Here is a 17,499-nt window from a genome sequence, read left to right as displayed (position 1 = left end):
TTTAGCGGTATTACCAGGAACTGGTCGGTCGGAACTCAAGCTGAAGCAGGTTTCGAAAGAGATGAAAATGTCAGTAAGAGACCAGAAGTTTAAGTGGTATTGTGTGTGCCTGAGTGAAACTGTGTGTGTGTGTGTGTGTGTGTGTGTGTGTGTGTGTGTGTGTGTGTGTGTGTCTTTACCCCAAGGAAGTACGCACACCCACACCACACACACACACACACACACACACACACACACACACACACACACACTCACTCACTACTGACCTATCTGTGTATGTTGAAAGTCAATACTGTATTTGAACACCCTTAACATTCCAGTCTGACTGTGCGAGACGCCGTTGCAACTCAGGTGGGTATCTTGTGTGTTCCAGTGAATCCACTCGACAGCTTGGCGTCCAGGGAGGGTGGTTATTTTTTTTTAAAGCTGAACAATACAAGATGTGGAATGGTGTTCGCGTCTCAGTCAGTCCTGATGAAGTCTTGTGGTGTCCGTACATGCCATGAGAGTACGCGGGAAAGACAGAGAACAAGAGCCATAACCATGAGGGTCTCTAATGATCGTGGTGTGGGAGGTCGTACGATGGAGTACAGGAAAAGAGAGAGAGAGAGAGAGAGAGAGAGAGAGAGAGAGAGAGAGAGAGAGAGAGAGAGAGAGAGAGAGAGAAGGGAGGGGAGACAGACGGAGAGAAAGATAGAAATGAAAGAAAGAAAGAACACACTTGCGAGCTTCTATGACGAACTATTGACAGAGAGAGAGAGTGTGTGTGTGTGTGTGTGTGTCTTTCGTTAATTCTAAATCTCTATAGAGACGAGAGAGTAAAGCAGATGGCTCCTTCCCACCTCTCCCACTCCCGCCAGCGAATCAGTCGGTTGGGAAAAGAACCAGAGATGAGACACTATACAGAGGCTGTGTGCTGACGTATGCTGACATGGAAATTCTGTTGGAAAGAATGAATGGAAAGTTTAATCTAATTTCGGCCACCGGTACTGTGTGGATGAGGCGTGAGTTTACCCTCTCGTCTGTAAAGAAAAAAGATCCTGGAATATTTCCACAGCATTTTGTCATTCTTAAAGAAGGTTATTCATTGGTAATGGACATATTTAAAGTAATTATCTGATTGTATTGTGAACAAATTGATAGTCGTTTGGTATGACAGTACCTGATGGTAGATTATTCCACAGTTCTCTGTGATGAAGAAGCTTTTACTCGCGGTTGTATAACATGTTCTTTCCTTCAGCTTCCAATCGTTGTTATCTCTGTCCTCTGTATCTTCATCTGATGTGCCGATATTGTTGTGATTTTGTTGTATTCAAATGATCATCAAGAACTCTGAAAACTAACAGAAGATTTCCCCGGTGTTTGCACTTTCGTAGAGAACATGACTTTTTATAACATTTTTTTTTCATATGGTTTATTTCTGAGTGTTGAAATTAGTTTTATTGCTCCGCTCTGTATTTGGCCTAATTTTGTTTTTCTGAATGTGATCTCGTTTTATGGTATAAATTTCTAGCTATGAAACCTCACATTCTGTTTTCTTTCTCATATGAAGTTCAACATTACTGCGTTTATTCTGGGTCATCGCTGATTATCATACGGTCTTTACCTACTCGTAAAAAAAAAATGGATAATTACACATCTTAATTATAATCGTAGTCAGTTATTTTCTCACGTTGCTTTCGTCTATAACATTATCTTTATACCACATATCTCACTAATACGTCATTTTCCCCTCCATCTCTCACTAATACGTCATTTTTCCCCTCCATCTCTCAGCATCAGTGTTTCTTTTCTTTTGGCTTTAACGATCTAACTGTATATATACCATCTGTAGATTATTTTATTAAGAGTTTCGCGTTTGATCCTTCCTCAGCATTGGGCCATATAGAAATACAGGGGGAAGGAGGTAGGGAGGCCTGCCTGCCTCTGGGACTAAGCCTTGTGGTTTTCACTTCGTCACGTTGGGTCAAATCGATTACATACTTCCCACGTTTCCTACCACTTTCTTTCTAGTTGTAAGCCAGTCCACAGTCCACTCCCACGCTCGGTGACTTATGACTTAACCACGAGGGAAAGTCCTTTCTTTTGTCTTTTAAAGGTGGCATGGTTATACGTCAGTACCGATCATCATGACATCTCATAATGATGTGGTTAATAATTTAGAGTCGAGTCGAGGCTTGGCACTTGGTCAACACTTGTAGAGCTGTTAACACTCTGTAGTGGCCGGTTCTTCCCCCTTTTTTTGGAGGGGGTATTAAGGTAGGGTTGATCTTCCCCTAGTGTCTGTGGGCAGTTATACTGTTTTATGTGAGCAGTGTGGTGTAGTGGTTAAGCGTTGCTGACCGTGACGCATTCACGGGCCGCCTAGGGTCGAGTGCATACGTGGGTTCGAATCCTGGTCGCGGGGGTCGGTCCACAGTCAACCCAGCTGTTCATTCACACCCCCCCAAGGGTTGGTCGAGAAGGGTATAGGGTATACGAGGAGTTATTCCTCACGTACAGACGCGGGTTATTCATATTGAATGATACGAGGGAGGGACCGATCTCTCGAGGCAGAAAGATGCAATGACAAAATCATTTAGGAATAATGACGTGAGTATGAGTATGACGTCACTATCAAGTGTCGTATGAGTATGACGTCACTATCAAGTGTCGTATGAGTATGACGTCACTCTCAAGTGTCGTTTTTGTCTCGTCAGTCGTTCCAATATGAATTCACGACCAGAGTCATATATTCTCTCTTTTTATAGACGTTATTGCTGGATCAAGCAGCAGCCAGACTCACTCGCTCCCCTGTTAATATTCTTTTTTCATTTTCTGTCACAAATCTTCTCTCGAATATCACATCAAAAAAGAGAATATCCTCTTTTGTTACGACGCTTTCAAAGCCGTGAAGGTAATCGCGAGGTAGAATGAGTAATATAATCTAATATAATCTCTCGCCATGAATAGATATTACCCACGACATCCATCTCTGGTGAAATACCAAGCACTGCTGCTGACGAGGTCAACTGTGCCAGGTCACCCCAGACAGTAATGACCCAGGTCATGACATGTGGACATCCCCCCCAATCCCCCCCCACCCCCCCAACGGCCCTGCGGGACCAGGGGAGGGAGGTAGGAAGATGGGGTAGGGTTAGATTACCTTCGAACCACTGAAGGGGGTCTTCAGCGTCCTCGAGAGACCCAGGTCCCCTCCACTACAGACCCAGTCCCCCTCCACTACAGACCCAGTCCCCCTCCACTACAGACCCAGTCCCTCTCCACTACAGACCCAGTCCCCCTCCACTACAGACCCAGTCCCCCTCCACTACAGACCCAGTCCCCCTCCACTACAGACCCAGTTCCCCTCCACTACAGACCCAGTCCCCCTCCACTACAGACCCAGTCCCTCTCCACTACAGACCCAGTCCCTCTCCACTACAGACCCAGTCCCCCTCCACTACAGACCCAGTCCCCCTCCACTACAGACCCAGTCCCCCTCCACTACAGACCCAGGCCCCCTCCACTACAACAGCCTGGATCATTACCAGCTGAACGGGAGCCAGCCCTCCCAGCTTGCAGTCGCTCCACCTGGATGGCATCGTGGACTTATGTGGTCAGATATGTTTCTCACGTGTGCTAGCTTTACCACGCTGTCCGGGTGTCTGTGAGGAATAAAGCTAGTCTGTTTATAAAGCTAGTCTGTGATAAAGCTAGTCCGATGTAAAGCTAGTCTGTTATAAAGCTAGTCTGATATAAAGCTAGTCTGTTATAAAGCTAGTCCGATGTAAAGCTAGTATGTTATAAAGCTAGTCTGTTATAAAGCTAGTCTGTTATAAAGCTAGTCTGTTATAAAGCTAGTCTGTTTATAAAGCTAGTCTGTTATAAAGCTAGTCTGTTATAAAGCTAGTCTGTTATAAATCTAGTCTGTTTATAAAGCTAGTCTGTTATAAAGCTAATCTGTTATAAAGCTAGTCTGTTATAAAGCTAGTCTGTTATAAAGCTAGTCTGTTATAAAGCTAGTCTGTTTATAAAGCTAGTCTGTTATAAAGCTAGTCTGTTTATAAAGCTAGTCTGTTATAAAGCTAGTCTGTTATAAAGCTAGTCTGTTTATAAAGCTAGTCTGTTATAAAGCTAGTCTGTTATAAAGCTAGTCTGTTTATAAAGCTAGTCTGTTATAAAGCTAGTCTGTTTATAAAGCTAGTCTGTTTATAAAGCTAGTCTGTTTATAAAGCTAGTCTGTTATAAAGCTAGTCTGTTATAAAGCTAGTCTGTTTATAAAGCTAGTCTGTTTATAAAGCTAGTCTGTTATAAAGCTAGTCTGTTTATAAAGCTAGTCTGATATAAAGCTAGTCTGGTAGGAAAGGCACAAAAAAATGGCCATCATAGTTCGCGAAAAAAAAAAAATTTGATCAGATCTCTACTGCGTATATGATGTTGTTTGATGATAATCAGAGTAATTTGCTCTATACCTGAGGTCATTACTTACAGTCTATTTGTATCATTACTTACAATCTATTTGTATCATTACCTACAATCTATTTGTATCATTACTTACAATCTGTTTGTCTAATCTCTTATCTCTATATATTTTCTAACTCCTTTCTCTTCTCAGCTGCAGGAGATATAAGTTTGGACGGTTTAGTGAGTCCAGCTACTCTGACACCTCTCCTCCAATTCCCTTCTTCTCTCCACTCTCCTCCGTCTTCTAACCTCCCCAACCCTACCTCTCCTTCAGCTCTTCCTCCTCTCCACACTCTTACTTCTCCCCACCTCTCCTTCTCCTCCAACTCTCTCCCCTGCTCTCTCTCTTTGTCTCCAGGTCTACCTCAATCCTACTTCTCCCTCAAGTCTCTTCTTCCGCCTCTACTCCTCCCTCCTTCCCTCTCCCCTCGCCGCCACCACCACCACCGCCCATACAAGGACCAGTCTAGTGGAAAGGTTAACATTGCTCTCCTCATGTAAGATACTGTTGTTCCCGACCTCAGCCGCGTCAGGCTCGCCTCGAGAGCAGTAACGCTGACAAGAGAAATTTACATATGAATAGACACCGTCGCTGGCGATATTGTCCTCCCCTTTAGACGTTCGCCGGGCGAAATAAGCCACAGCTTTGGAGGAGGCAATCGACCATACTCTTCATCTGATCATGACTTCGCCTTGCCCTCCGGCAGCTGTTGCTTCCTGGTGCTGCTGAGCCAGGTTCGACATGGCGTGACATCGTCCCGCCAACATGGAGACCTTCAAGTGTTTTTTAGAGCTTTCCAGGGCGGAGGTGGTTCGTCTGAAATCCAGGAGGCATCCTGGTGTCGGAATGTAAGCTCTTGCGTAACTGGATCACCCTCCGCGAACCCTTGGTGCTCCCCCAGCGCTCGGGGCCCCCCTCCTCCGAGCGTCGGGTTATGCATCTTAAATGCGAGAGGATCTATGGGCGCGCAGGAGGCCACGGATCTTCAAAGGATTTACCTCCCACCTTCCTCAGACGCTCAGCGCATCTGAAACGAAGGTGATGACAGTTCCTCTACGGTCCCAGGGTTTAGTTCACGTCCTTCTCGTACGTGACTCCTAGCTGATATGAACGATCAGACATGTTCGCGGCCTCTGCAACGCGCGCTGGATAAATAGGCCAACAGCTGTTCAAACAGATGGTGGTTTTAAAACCGCCCGCAAACACCGACACCCATAGCGACTGTAAACCCTGTATGTTGTCGACGTCATATACCTGAATTCCACTTTCATCCCATGAATACACAAGTTACCCAGACAAAGACACATCCCATCATGATCCATCGAAGTACTTCGGGATCCGATGTTAGTCAACTCAGGCGTTACTTCCTTCAAAGGGAAGAAAGGCTTTGGAATACATTGAGGTGTAGAAATAACGTGTGACTACTACACAACACGAACATTCCTTCCTCCAGCATCTCTAGACCCCAGGGACCTGAGAGGGTATAATTAACTAGCATCATGTGTCGAAGTCTGTAGAATTAATTTCTCTATACGAGCCACGTCTTCAACGTAATCAGAAAGAGACAAGAAAGAAGGGGGAAGAGCAACAGGCCATACGGTTGTTTTGAGGCAGTTTGCGAGCGTAGAAGAGACCAGAAACAGAGAGAGGAAGATAAAGAGACCAGGAAAACATAATGACAAACTAGAGAGAGAATTTCTCTTTCGATGACGGAATCACAGATGACGTCAGCCGTAGGTTTTCAACGAAGTATCCGTCTAGACTGTTTCGTAGATGTAGTTCTCTCCTTTTTTAACAACTGTTCTCGTTAAGTTACTCCGCATGTAAACAATCCTGTTGAAGGAAGGAGTACTTTGCCCCATCGAAGGAGAATCTTGACCTACCAATTTGTATCCATTACCACGAGTGGGTGGAATCAACCTGAACTAGTATGACATACTTGCTTAAGTCAAAACTCTAGAGAAGGCTTTGGTCACACTGGATACCCGCCTCAGATCACATCCCTCAATCTTCTAAGATGAATAAGTCAGTCACGGGCGTCAAAAGGGAATTTCAGAGGATTTCTATCTCAGATTGTGAATGATCTGCAGCTCTCCTGTGGACTCGCTTTCCTATGGATGTCCAGAGTGCGGCGACCAAAGCCGATCAGGGAAGATAAGATAGGGACGCGCCAGTGGATCATGAAGGGTGAGAAGCGTCTCAGAGGAATGTAAATATGAGCGATCTTCCTTTGAGACCTAAAGTTCATTTTATCTACAGGTTTTATGCACCGGTTTTTTGATTTTTGGGTCATCGGGAATTATCACACCTAAGTGTTTATTTCTATATTTCCATATGTAGCTGAAAAAACGGTCATGCTATAGTTTGTCATTTTGATAGACGGAATTCAACACTTATCCTTGCTATTATCTTTTTTTTTGCAAGTTCCTGCGCTATTTGTGAGCCCAATTCAGCATTCGATTTAGTTCCTGTTGTAGCTTTACCTCCCAGTTTGGAGGCGTCTATGACAAGTGAGGATCATGCAACACAGATCATTCATCTACGTCGTTGATATCATCAGAAACAGAATTGGTCTCAAAGACGAATCCCCGTGGCACGCCACTTGCTACGTCTAACTATCACAACACAATTCAGCCAAAGAACATTGGAATACATCCCCATCTCTACCATACGACTTAACTTTTGCGAGGAATCTATGATGAGGAAATTGATGAATGGCGTCTGGAACTTGTGGTAAAGGATTTCATCTCCTCTACTGCCATCATACACTGGATTGTATCATGAAAGATACTAAGAATATTTGTAGGACATGAATGACTGCGATCAAAACTGTGCTGTGAATCGTATAACATATAGCGATTCTCTAGATAGTTTACGGTCTTAGTTAATTTGATAGTTTTCACAAGTTTGCCATCCATGAAGATCACAAACTCATTGCGCGATAATTTTCATGAGGGAACTCTTTTTTTTTCATCTTTTATGAGCCTCGGTGTAACGCTGAGCAACGTATACTCCTGTGGCAAGTGACTTTACTGAAATGAATAATCGCTGGGATTATTCATATCATTTTTAGCTTCTTTCAATTTTTTTTTTGAATGTAAAACACATCATAAACCTGTTGCTTTATCTCCTTTGGTGTCCCGTTTAAAGCTGACAGTATATCTTGATCTGGTAACTCAGTGCGTTGTAAAAAGTTGTCCTCCGCCAGCAGTGGGACCTGAGCTGGGTGAAGAAGTCTTATCTTTATTGGGAAATACGATGGGAAGAGATGATCTCACATCTTATCATATGCTCTCTACAAATTCAAATCATAACCATTCCATGAATCACTTCTTTCTCAGTCATCAATATAGTCCATGAATTATATTCAGCCATTCGTTCACTCTGAGCTGTTAATTATTCTTCAACCCTCTTCATTATCTTTGCTACACTGAAGACATAAAACATCTGTTTTTCCCTCTTTGTAACGCGTCCCTTATGCAAATATACCTCGCCTTCCCAAGTCCTTCTGTATTCATCCCTTACCTCTGCTGCTGCACGAGACTCATCACTTATCTCTGCTGCTGTACGAGACTCATCTCTTGTCTCTGCTGCTGCACGAGACTCATCACTTATCTCTGCTGCTGTACGAGACTCATCACTTATCTCTGCTGCTGTACGAGAATCTTCTCTTGCCTCTGCTGCTGTACGAGACTCATCTCTTATCTCTACTGCTGCACGAGACTCATCTGTTGCCTCTGCTGCTGTACGAGACTCATCTCTTCTCTCTGCTGCTGCACGAGACTCATCACTTATCTCTGCTGCTGTACGAGACTCATCACTTATCTCTGCTGCTGTACGAGAATCTTCTCTTGCCTCTGCTGCTGTACGAGACTCATCTCTTATCTCTACTGCTGCACGAGACTCATCTGTTGCCTCTGCTGCTGTACGAGACTCATCTCTTGTCTCTGCTGCTGTACGAGACTCATCACTTACCCCTACTGCTGTACGAGACTCATCTCTTGTCTCTGCTGCTGTAGGAGACTCATCACTTATCTCTGCTGCTGTGCGAGACTCATCTCTTATCTCTGCTGCTGTGCGAGACTCATCTCTTATCTCTGCTGCTGCACAAGACTCATCACTTATCTCTGCTGCTGCACGAGACTCATCTCTTGTCTCTACTGCTGCACGAGACTCATTCCTTCTCTCTGCTGCACCAGACTTATCCCTTCTCTGCTGTTGTTGCTGTACCATCCTCAGCTGCTCCCCTCCGCTGCAGACAGCCTCTCCTCTTCACTCCCTACCTGTGTGGTGAGAGATATTCCCCATCTTTATTGTGTCATGAATTTTCATTCTATTCGCCAGTTGCCCATTGGCCTGTTTTCCTGCCTCGTGTATATAGATTTTTTTCCTTCCCTCCCAGACAAAATGTCTATGAATCATTTCACATTCTCATTGTTTCCCCACTCCCTCAACATTCTCATATTTGTTCTCTGTTTTTCTTGTCCTCCATTTCCACCTGACTTTATATATATATATATATATATATATATATATATATATATATATATATATATATATATATATATATATATATATATATATATTTATATATTTTTTTCTTTATTTTAAACTATTCGCCATTTCCCGCGTTAGCGAGGTAGCGTTAAGAACAGAGGACTGGGCCTTTTTTGGAATATCCTCACCTGGCCCCCTCTGTTCCTTCTTTTGGAAAAAAAAAAGAAAAAAAAAACGAGAGGGGAGGATTTCCAGCCCCCCGCTCCCTCCCCTTTTAGTCGCCTTCTACGACACGCAGGGAATACGTGGGAAGTAATCTTAATCCCCTATCCCCAGGGATAATATATATATATATATATATATATATATATATATATATATATATATATATATATATATATATATAATGACGTTTATTTGTTTGTATTTCAACAGAGCCTCGCAACCTAAGGATGTTCTCTTTGCCTGTACCACAGTTTTCTGTTGCTTTCTTTCACTATTTACCATGAAGAAAATTGCTGTTAAAAACCTGGACTCAGAACACGTCCAGCTATTATGTATCTCTTGTAAGACACACCACCATGTGTGTCTTGCATCGACCAAACTTGACGGACGTTAGAGACATGTTCTTTTATCCTGGGGTTTATGACTGAAGGAAATAGTCTCTGCTGCACCAGCTGTTGCTGCTGTTACTACTACAGCTGCTGCCGCTGCTGCTGTTCTTGTTCTGCTGCTCCTAGTGCAGTTGGTGGAGACTGGGTAACTAGATGTTACCAGAGGAGTGCGTAAATTCTTTGAAGGGAGTCTTGAGACCAAGAGCTGTAGCTAGTCCTAAGACCTTTTTTTTTTTTCTTCTTAAGCTTCACGTGGTCTTATTCATCAACTTAAGCTTAGGTCAAACTGTTACTACGAGCGTGGTAAGCTTAAGGTCTCGTATGACCAATTCCCAAGGGCAAGCTTTAAGCTCTAGTCTCACCCTCGGTGAGGTGAGCTTAAAGTCCTCCTCCTCTTACCATCGAAAATCAAAGCTTTATCCATCAATATGCCAGTGAATTACGTGCGCCTAACACCCTTAATGTATCAGCTTCTTACAGGATCGTTATTCATCTTTCTTTCACTCGGTGTGTCGATGTTTACTCTGGGGAATAATGCCACTTTATGGCAGACACTGGAACCAAACGCACCACCTATTTTCGGAGTTGAGTTTGAGTGAAAGAAAAAGAAGAAGGTAGGAAGGACTCCAAGCGTTGAAGCCGAGTCCATTAACGTGGCTAGACTGTATGAATAGACGGTATCAATCGCCGTGACGCCATGGGTTCGATCCCCCCCAGACCAATGGCATTGTGGGCCCAGCGCCTCAGTTCTCTCTCTCTCTCTCTCTCTCTCTCTCTCTCTCTCTCTCTCTCTCTCTCTCTCTCTCTCTCTCTCTCTCTCTCTCGTCTTTCCCCCCTCAGGGTTAATCCCACACTGGCCCGGTAGGAGACGTGGTATCGACACATGTGTGTGGGGGTAGAAAGACTTTCGGGACTGATATAGTGATCCCAGGAACCCGGGAGATAGTGAGAATATATTGGTATAGCTCCTAAAACTGATCAGTATAATACTCCGCATTTCTAGTCTGGGGGGGATATAAGGCCGGCGATCTTGGCGTCTGAGGGGATGACGTGAGGGAGGAACGCCGTGCCCTCCTACAGGACGAGGAACCTGGGTAGCAGGTCTGGTGATCTTGGAGTCTGATGGGATGACGTGAGGGAGGAACGCCGTGCCCTCCTACAGGACGAGGAACCTGGGTAACAGGTCTTCTGTGTGTGTGTGTGTGTAAAAAAAAATTCCCTTCGTTGAAAGTCTGTTGATGTGTTCTTTCAATGTCTTTTCTTTCTTTCGCGGAGCGCGAATCTCTGAGGACATGATAGAATGGGATCATTCTCGTCCACTGGAAGGGTTTTATATTTTTTCCGTGGCTTGACGAAGCCACGGAAAAAAAAAAACTTTCCCTCCTCCCTCCTCCTTCCCTCCCAGTCTCTCATCGTATAATACCGTGGGTTCCTCCATCAGGCATTCGTCAAACCTCACGAATTATAGTTTGGACTCCTCTACTCAAAAGTCTCATTAATAGGGACGAAGGTTCATGTGATCAAGTACGTACACTTTCTTATGAAAACGCCATATTTCGTACAGTATCTCTTCATTTACTATGTATCTTTTCTTCAAACTTTCTTCTTTTTTTTTTTCATCTAAAACAGATGAAAATAGCCAAGAGACACGTGATCTCATGAACGACGACGGAGGTACAGCAAACAGGTAGTTAACTGTGATGTGTCACGGCTTAACGACTGATTCATAACCCAAGCCGGAGTCAGGGACGCAGTTGATCGAACGACCCAGGTGGGAAAGACGAACACCTGGGGTGTGTTGGTGGTGGGTGGTGGGTTGGCTGCTGGCTGCAGCACACGTAGGGGATCCAGACCAGAATACCGACCTGGGATGGATGTGTAGTCGGCAACGCTAACCGCTATACCACAGGTCCTCCTCCGTCCGACTCTCTCTCTCTCTCTCTCTCTCTCTCTCTCTCTCTCTCTCTCTCTCTCTCACACACACACACACACACACACACACATTCATTTCTCTGACCAATGACACATTTCCAGTCATTTCATGTCTGTGTCTCATTACTAGCTCACATTTTCCGGTGGTTCCCATCCCAGCACCAATCACAGACGTAATGACCAGCCCGACGACAACCTTGGTAATTACACTCCCCCTCCCCCCAAATGACTGTCTAACAACCCCAAATTAATTACCATCAGCTGACTCACGCCTCCGTGGGAAAATAACGTCAGAGTTGGACTAGTTTTGCTTCCATTGTGATTTCGCTCGTGTCTCTTAGGTTGAAAATGTGACTTAGGTCAGCCATGATATGGAACATATTGCTTGAAAGGTGAGATAGGGTTTATATGTCCCTTTGAATCGCAGATAGCTTCCCCATAATGCTTCGTAATTATACAAATTTCTCAGATATTTTTACGTTTATCATATCCGATCAAAATAGCTTTAATCTATTGTTGTTTTTTTTTTGTGGCCAGATTCTCTCCTTTTTCTTTATGATAATCCATAATAGAAGAGCAATGATAGGAGAATATAAACTCTCGTATGATGTTTTCGTAAAGTATATGGATTACGAGCGAATACGTTCCCTCACCCTTCTCTCTCTCTCTCTCTCTCTCTCTCTCTCTCTCTCTCTCTCTCTCTCTCTCTCTCTCTCTCTCTCTCTCTCTCTCTCTCTCTGGTGCTGGATGATCCCCCGACGACCATGTATGTTTCAGGCCACCGTCAGGGAGGACTACCCCTGGGTGTATGAACCACAGTGTGAACTCCCTGTATCCCGTGTGGCCAGTCTGTCTGGCGACGCCTCTGGAGGCGACCGGGAACTCCTTATTTGCATGGAGATGTCTATTCTTGGTTTTAATCCCTTGAGCACAGCGATAGTACCCTCAAGACATGGGGGGAAACACCAATGGTCTCTCCTTATCGACGTACTCGAGGGTCGGGCTCATTGCGTTCCTACCGCCGTGCTCAAAGGACCGTGCCGTTCGCGCTCAAGGATCGTACCGCCGTGCTCAAAGATCGTACCGTCGTGGTCAAGGATCGTACCGTCGTGCTCAAGGATCGTACCGTCGTGCTCAAGGGTCGTACCGACTTGCTCAAGGGTCGTACCGTCTTGCTCAAGGGTCGTGCTCAAGGATCGTACCGTCTTGCTCAAGGATCGTACCGTCGTGCTCAAGGATCGTACCGACTTGCTCAAGGGTCGTACCGTCTTGCTCAAGGGTCGTGCTCAAGGATCGTACCGTCTTGCTCAAGGATCGTACCGTCGTGGTCAAGGATCGTACCGTCGTGCTCAAGGATCGTACCGTCGTGCTCCAGGATCGTACCGTCGTGCTCAAGGGTCGTACCTTCGTGCTCAAGGATCGTACCGTCGTGCTCAAGGATCGTACCGTCGTGCTCAAGGATCGTACCTTCGTGCTCAAGGATCGTACCGTCGTGCTCAAGGGTCGTACCTTCGTGCTCAAGGATCGTACCGTCGTGGTCAAGGATCGTACCTTCGTGCTCAAGGATCGTACCGTCGTGCTCAAGGATCGTACCGTCGTGCTCAAGGGTCGTACCTTCGTGCTCAAGGATCGTACCGTCGTGCTCAAAGATCGTACCATCGTGCTCAAGGATCGTACCGTCGTGCTCAAAGATCGTACCGTCGTGCTCAAGGATCGTACCATCGTGCTCAAGGATCGTACCTGTACACTCTGCAAGCATTGGCTATAAAGTGCCAGACGAATGACCGAACACCGCTAGAGTGCGTTGGTGGAGGCGCCATACCCAGGGACTCAAATGTTGAACAGTTTAATCCTTTCGTCTTCGCGTCTCTATCGACTGCCAGAGTCTTTAAAAGGGCCCGTCAGCATCCAGTTAGAGTCACCAACTGAAGAAAATTAAAGAAAAAGAACACCTTCGTCTCGTGTTCAAGACCCATTGAGGACCAGACACACTCTTGGGCCCCGCGCGCTTCCAGAAACCATTGCAGTGTTTACCCTCTCGCTCGGCGCTGCGGGGGTACACATCTTTTCAACTCCGCTCGACAATGGTCGTCCATCTTTTACATTTATGAATTTTCTTGTCCTTGAGATTCACTGGATAAGCGGTCGGGGAGAACGGGTTTATTTTTTTCTTTTCTATCATATTTTATCAAACTGAAGATTGCTAGCCTAAAACAGCGATTGAGGAGAACGTTATTCTCTCTCTCTCTCTCTCTCTCTCTCTCTCTCTCTCTCTCTCTCTCTCTCTCTCTCTCTCTCTCTCTCTCTCAGAAAATTCATACCTCTATCCTCCATTTTGTTACCTCGTATGTATCTTCAATTCCCCGTGTGCGTAACTCTTCTCACGGGGGAGGGGGTTTCTTCCAAACCCTACCTTACCTACCTACCTCCCTCCGTCCGTCTCTCTCTCTCTCCCGCTTCGAAACCCGTTAACACTATCTCATCTCTTTGCTCGGATGAGATTGGTGTCGTGGACTTTTCACGATGAAGAGAGTAAATTTTTCGTAAAAGATCTCACGCCTCCTCCCCCCCCAAAAAAATGAATTCAGGAATGTATGTGGAATAATGTAAATGGATGGATGTATATGCTGAAAAGCATCTTTATTGTGTCATTTTTTTTTTCCAAGTGTATTAAAAAAGATAAGAATACAAAAAGATAGAAATACAAAGTTACAGCGTTTCTGTATCAACGGCCTGGTACAGAAATGGTGAACAAAGAATACAAAAAGACAAGATATGAAACACTGGATTGTAAGAGAGAGAGAGAGAGAGAGAGAGAGAGAGAGAGAGAGAGAGAGAGAGAGAGAGAGAGAGAGAGAGAGAGAGAGAGAGAGAGAGAGAGAGAGTTTGCAGGTAGAGCTGCATATATCGAGGTGTTTCTCACTGACGAGAGAGAGAGAGAGAGAGAGAGAGAGAGAGAGAGAGAGAGAGAGAGAGAGAGAGAGAGAGAGAGAGAGAGAGAGAGAGAGAGAGAGAGCCAAAAGGGCATTAAAACTTTTCAAAGAATTCGGAGAAGTTTTGAAGCGCATATCGTGGGGTGAATAATCATATATCATGCGCAGTCAGTATTTGTGTCAATGAATAAATAAATTAAATGCATAAATAGATGAATAAATAGGATGAATAAATAGAGAACGGTTTGTTGAATTCGGGCATCCATGTAACTGAAAATATACCAATAGACTTACATAACTGCGAAACCATCAAATCAACTTGTTAATTACAAAAGAGTTAACTTAAGGTTAAGAAATGGTTCATACAGTTTACATCTGATGGTGATGACTTCAACATTAAGTGATGGAGAGTCACGCATTGGCTGAATTACTGCTGTACTGTGTTGACCTACGTTATGTATGTAATAGTGAACATTAAGGGATAAAAAGCTACATAATCATTGATCTGACGTCATACTGTGTTGATGTATTTGATAGTGAATAATATATGATCGATTACCCATTGATTGCGTGACAGGAATGTGGTAGTTGACGTACACATAGCTACAGGGAAACTACGTAAGTTATTCGCTGGCTTAGGTGTGCGCTGACATTAACAGTCGTAGGTATGGGACGATTCATATATCTGGACGAGCACGGGTTGGTCTCTTAGACCACTGGATGGCACAAGGTGATTGTGGTGAGGGACGTCGGTTGTTGGAGGTTAGTCTTGGTAGTTTGTGGTAGTGTGTGGTGGTGTGTGGTAGTGTGATGGTGTTATATGTCACTGTCTTGGTGTCGCTGGGTCACAGCTTCAAGGGTCGGAAGGCCGAGGAATATGTCACTGTCATGTCTCTCTCTCTCTCTCTCTCTCTCTCTCTCTCTCTCTCTCTCTCTCTCTCTCTCTCTCTCTCTCTCTCTCTCTCTCTCTCTCTCGACCCGTGAACGCCAGCTGACGCAGCTCCTACCCCATCGAGGGTTGGTGTGTGTGTGTGTGTATGTGTGTGTGTGTGTGTGTGTGTGTCTATGTACCTTTGGTCTACACGTTGAATTCCCTCTCCACGTTCCATCTCTGATGGCACCGTAAACTTTTATTTGTATCCTAAGAGACAGCATCCGAGGAGCAATTTGTCGTCTGGCAAGGCAGGTGATGGGCCTCTTGCCACACAGACCAGTGCTGTTGCCACAGAGACCGGGACAGTTGCCACAGAGGCCTGATCCATTGCCACACACACAAACACACACACACATACACACACACACACACACACACACACACACACACACACACACACACACACACACACACACACACACTTACACACACACACACACACACACACATAAACACACACACACACACACTTACACACACACACATACACACACACACACACACACACACACACACACACACACACGCACACACACACACACACACACACATACACACACACACATAGACACACACAAGCACACACACACATACACACACACACACACACACACACACACACACACATACAAACACAGAGAGAGAGAGAGAGAGAGAGAGAGAGAGAGAGAGAGAGAGAGAGAGAGAGAGAGAGAGAGAGAGAGATGGCAGGCAAGCCAGCCAAGGAAGTGTGTGCGAATCTGAATAGCAAAGACGAGCCACCACCACCAGTAGTGCTCTGCCGTTTTTTTGGCGCTTTACACCTGCTAATTCTTGGGTTGCCATTAACATAATGTATGCGCTCAGGGGGTTGGCTCAGGATGGGCCTGGCTCGGGGGGAGGCGTGGCGGGCGGGAGGGCCCGGAGTGAGACATGGTCTTGCCTTCAAAGCGAACACCACCAGGTTTTACCGAGCGCGATGCACAGAAGTCTGGGTTCTAAACCTTGGAGAAGGATGTGATGAAAACGGGATGTAATGAAAACGGGAAGCGTCATCAACAGCGGATGTAGGTAGTCCAATTGGCAAAATGAAACGAGACAATCTACCTAGTTCTGGAAATAGGGTAATGTAATTGGTAAAGGAAATAAGCCATGTACTAGGCACTGAAATTAGGTGATGTAATTGGCATGAAAAATAGACAGTCTCCTCAGCGCTGAAAATAGGTAATCTCATTGCCGATGGAAATGGGTATTTCATAGGAAATGGGTATTTCATATTTCGACGAAAAATGGTTGATTTAATTGGCAATGAAAATAAGGCAATTCAGCTACGGAGGAAAACAGCAAAAAATAGGCATTTCTATTGGCAACGAAAATAGGCCATCTCATTAGCTGCGTGTGTGTGTGAGAGAGAGAGAGAGAGAGAGAGAGAGAGAGAGAGAGAGAGAGAGAGAGAGAGAGAGAGCGCCAGCCCACACAACGCTTATAGTGTTTTTCTTTTTTTTTTTTTGCAAGTCGGCTAAAGCTTTTGTTCTTTCGAACCGCATGCGTCTGAGTGGCCAAGCTTATTGCCAATAACGGGCCACCACGTCTGACGGGTTCATGTCACATTACCCGACTCAAATTTCATTACGGCCGCCCCGCCCCGCCCCGCCCCGCCCCGCCCCGCCCCGCCCCGCCCCGCCCCAGGAGGAGGAGGAGGAGGGACATACCTGGCTGGTGTCGCCTGAGACAATTAAAGAGACTCCATCTCCGTTGTGCTCAGGTGATGTCAGATTCCGGAACAATTATGCCCCGGGAGAGAGAGAGTTCTCTCTCTCTCTCTCTCTCTCTCTCTCTCTCTCTCTCTCTCTCTCTCTCTCAACTAAGAAGGGAGGGAGGAGGGGAGTTGGGGGTAGGGTAAACACGACCTGAAATACGGTTGACTCATTCCGAGGTCACGTCTTGAGGTATGACCTACCTCGGGTCAAGGTCATAGGCTTTCCCCAGCGGAGTGTCACAGGTCTCGATGCCATGACCTAAGGTCAGGGGAAAACCCAACACCTCCACGCCACCTTCTGCCCCTCCCCCCCTCCCCGCGCTAATTAACAAGATGTTCCCATTACCACAGATCAGCTGAACCCGACATTGGAGATATTAGGTAATTATACCCGTGTCTCGACC

General features: G+C 45.4%; 1 protein-coding gene across 1 annotated transcript in view; it reads left to right on the top strand.

Annotated features, from left to right (window-relative positions):
- Positions 1-2,587: 2,587 nt before the first annotated feature.
- Positions 2,588-17,499, top strand: part of LOC139766708 (uncharacterized) — a 29,728-nt gene continuing 14,816 nt past the window's right edge. The window contains exons 1-4 of the mRNA XM_071695628.1: positions 2,588-2,592; positions 5,154-5,295; positions 6,538-6,634; positions 7,951-8,673. Coding sequence (XP_071551729.1) covers positions 2,588-2,592; positions 5,154-5,295; positions 6,538-6,634; positions 7,951-8,673 — 967 coding nt within the window. The remainder of the gene's footprint in view (positions 2,593-5,153; positions 5,296-6,537; positions 6,635-7,950; positions 8,674-17,499) is intronic.

The sequence above is a fragment of the Panulirus ornatus genome, chromosome 58 (assembly GCF_036320965.1).
Source record: "Panulirus ornatus isolate Po-2019 chromosome 58, ASM3632096v1, whole genome shotgun sequence".
NCBI classification, from domain to species: Eukaryota; Metazoa; Arthropoda; class Malacostraca; order Decapoda; family Palinuridae; genus Panulirus; species Panulirus ornatus.
The sequence above is the reverse complement of the archived record's forward strand: the minus strand, read 5'-3'. Positions and strand labels throughout refer to the sequence as shown.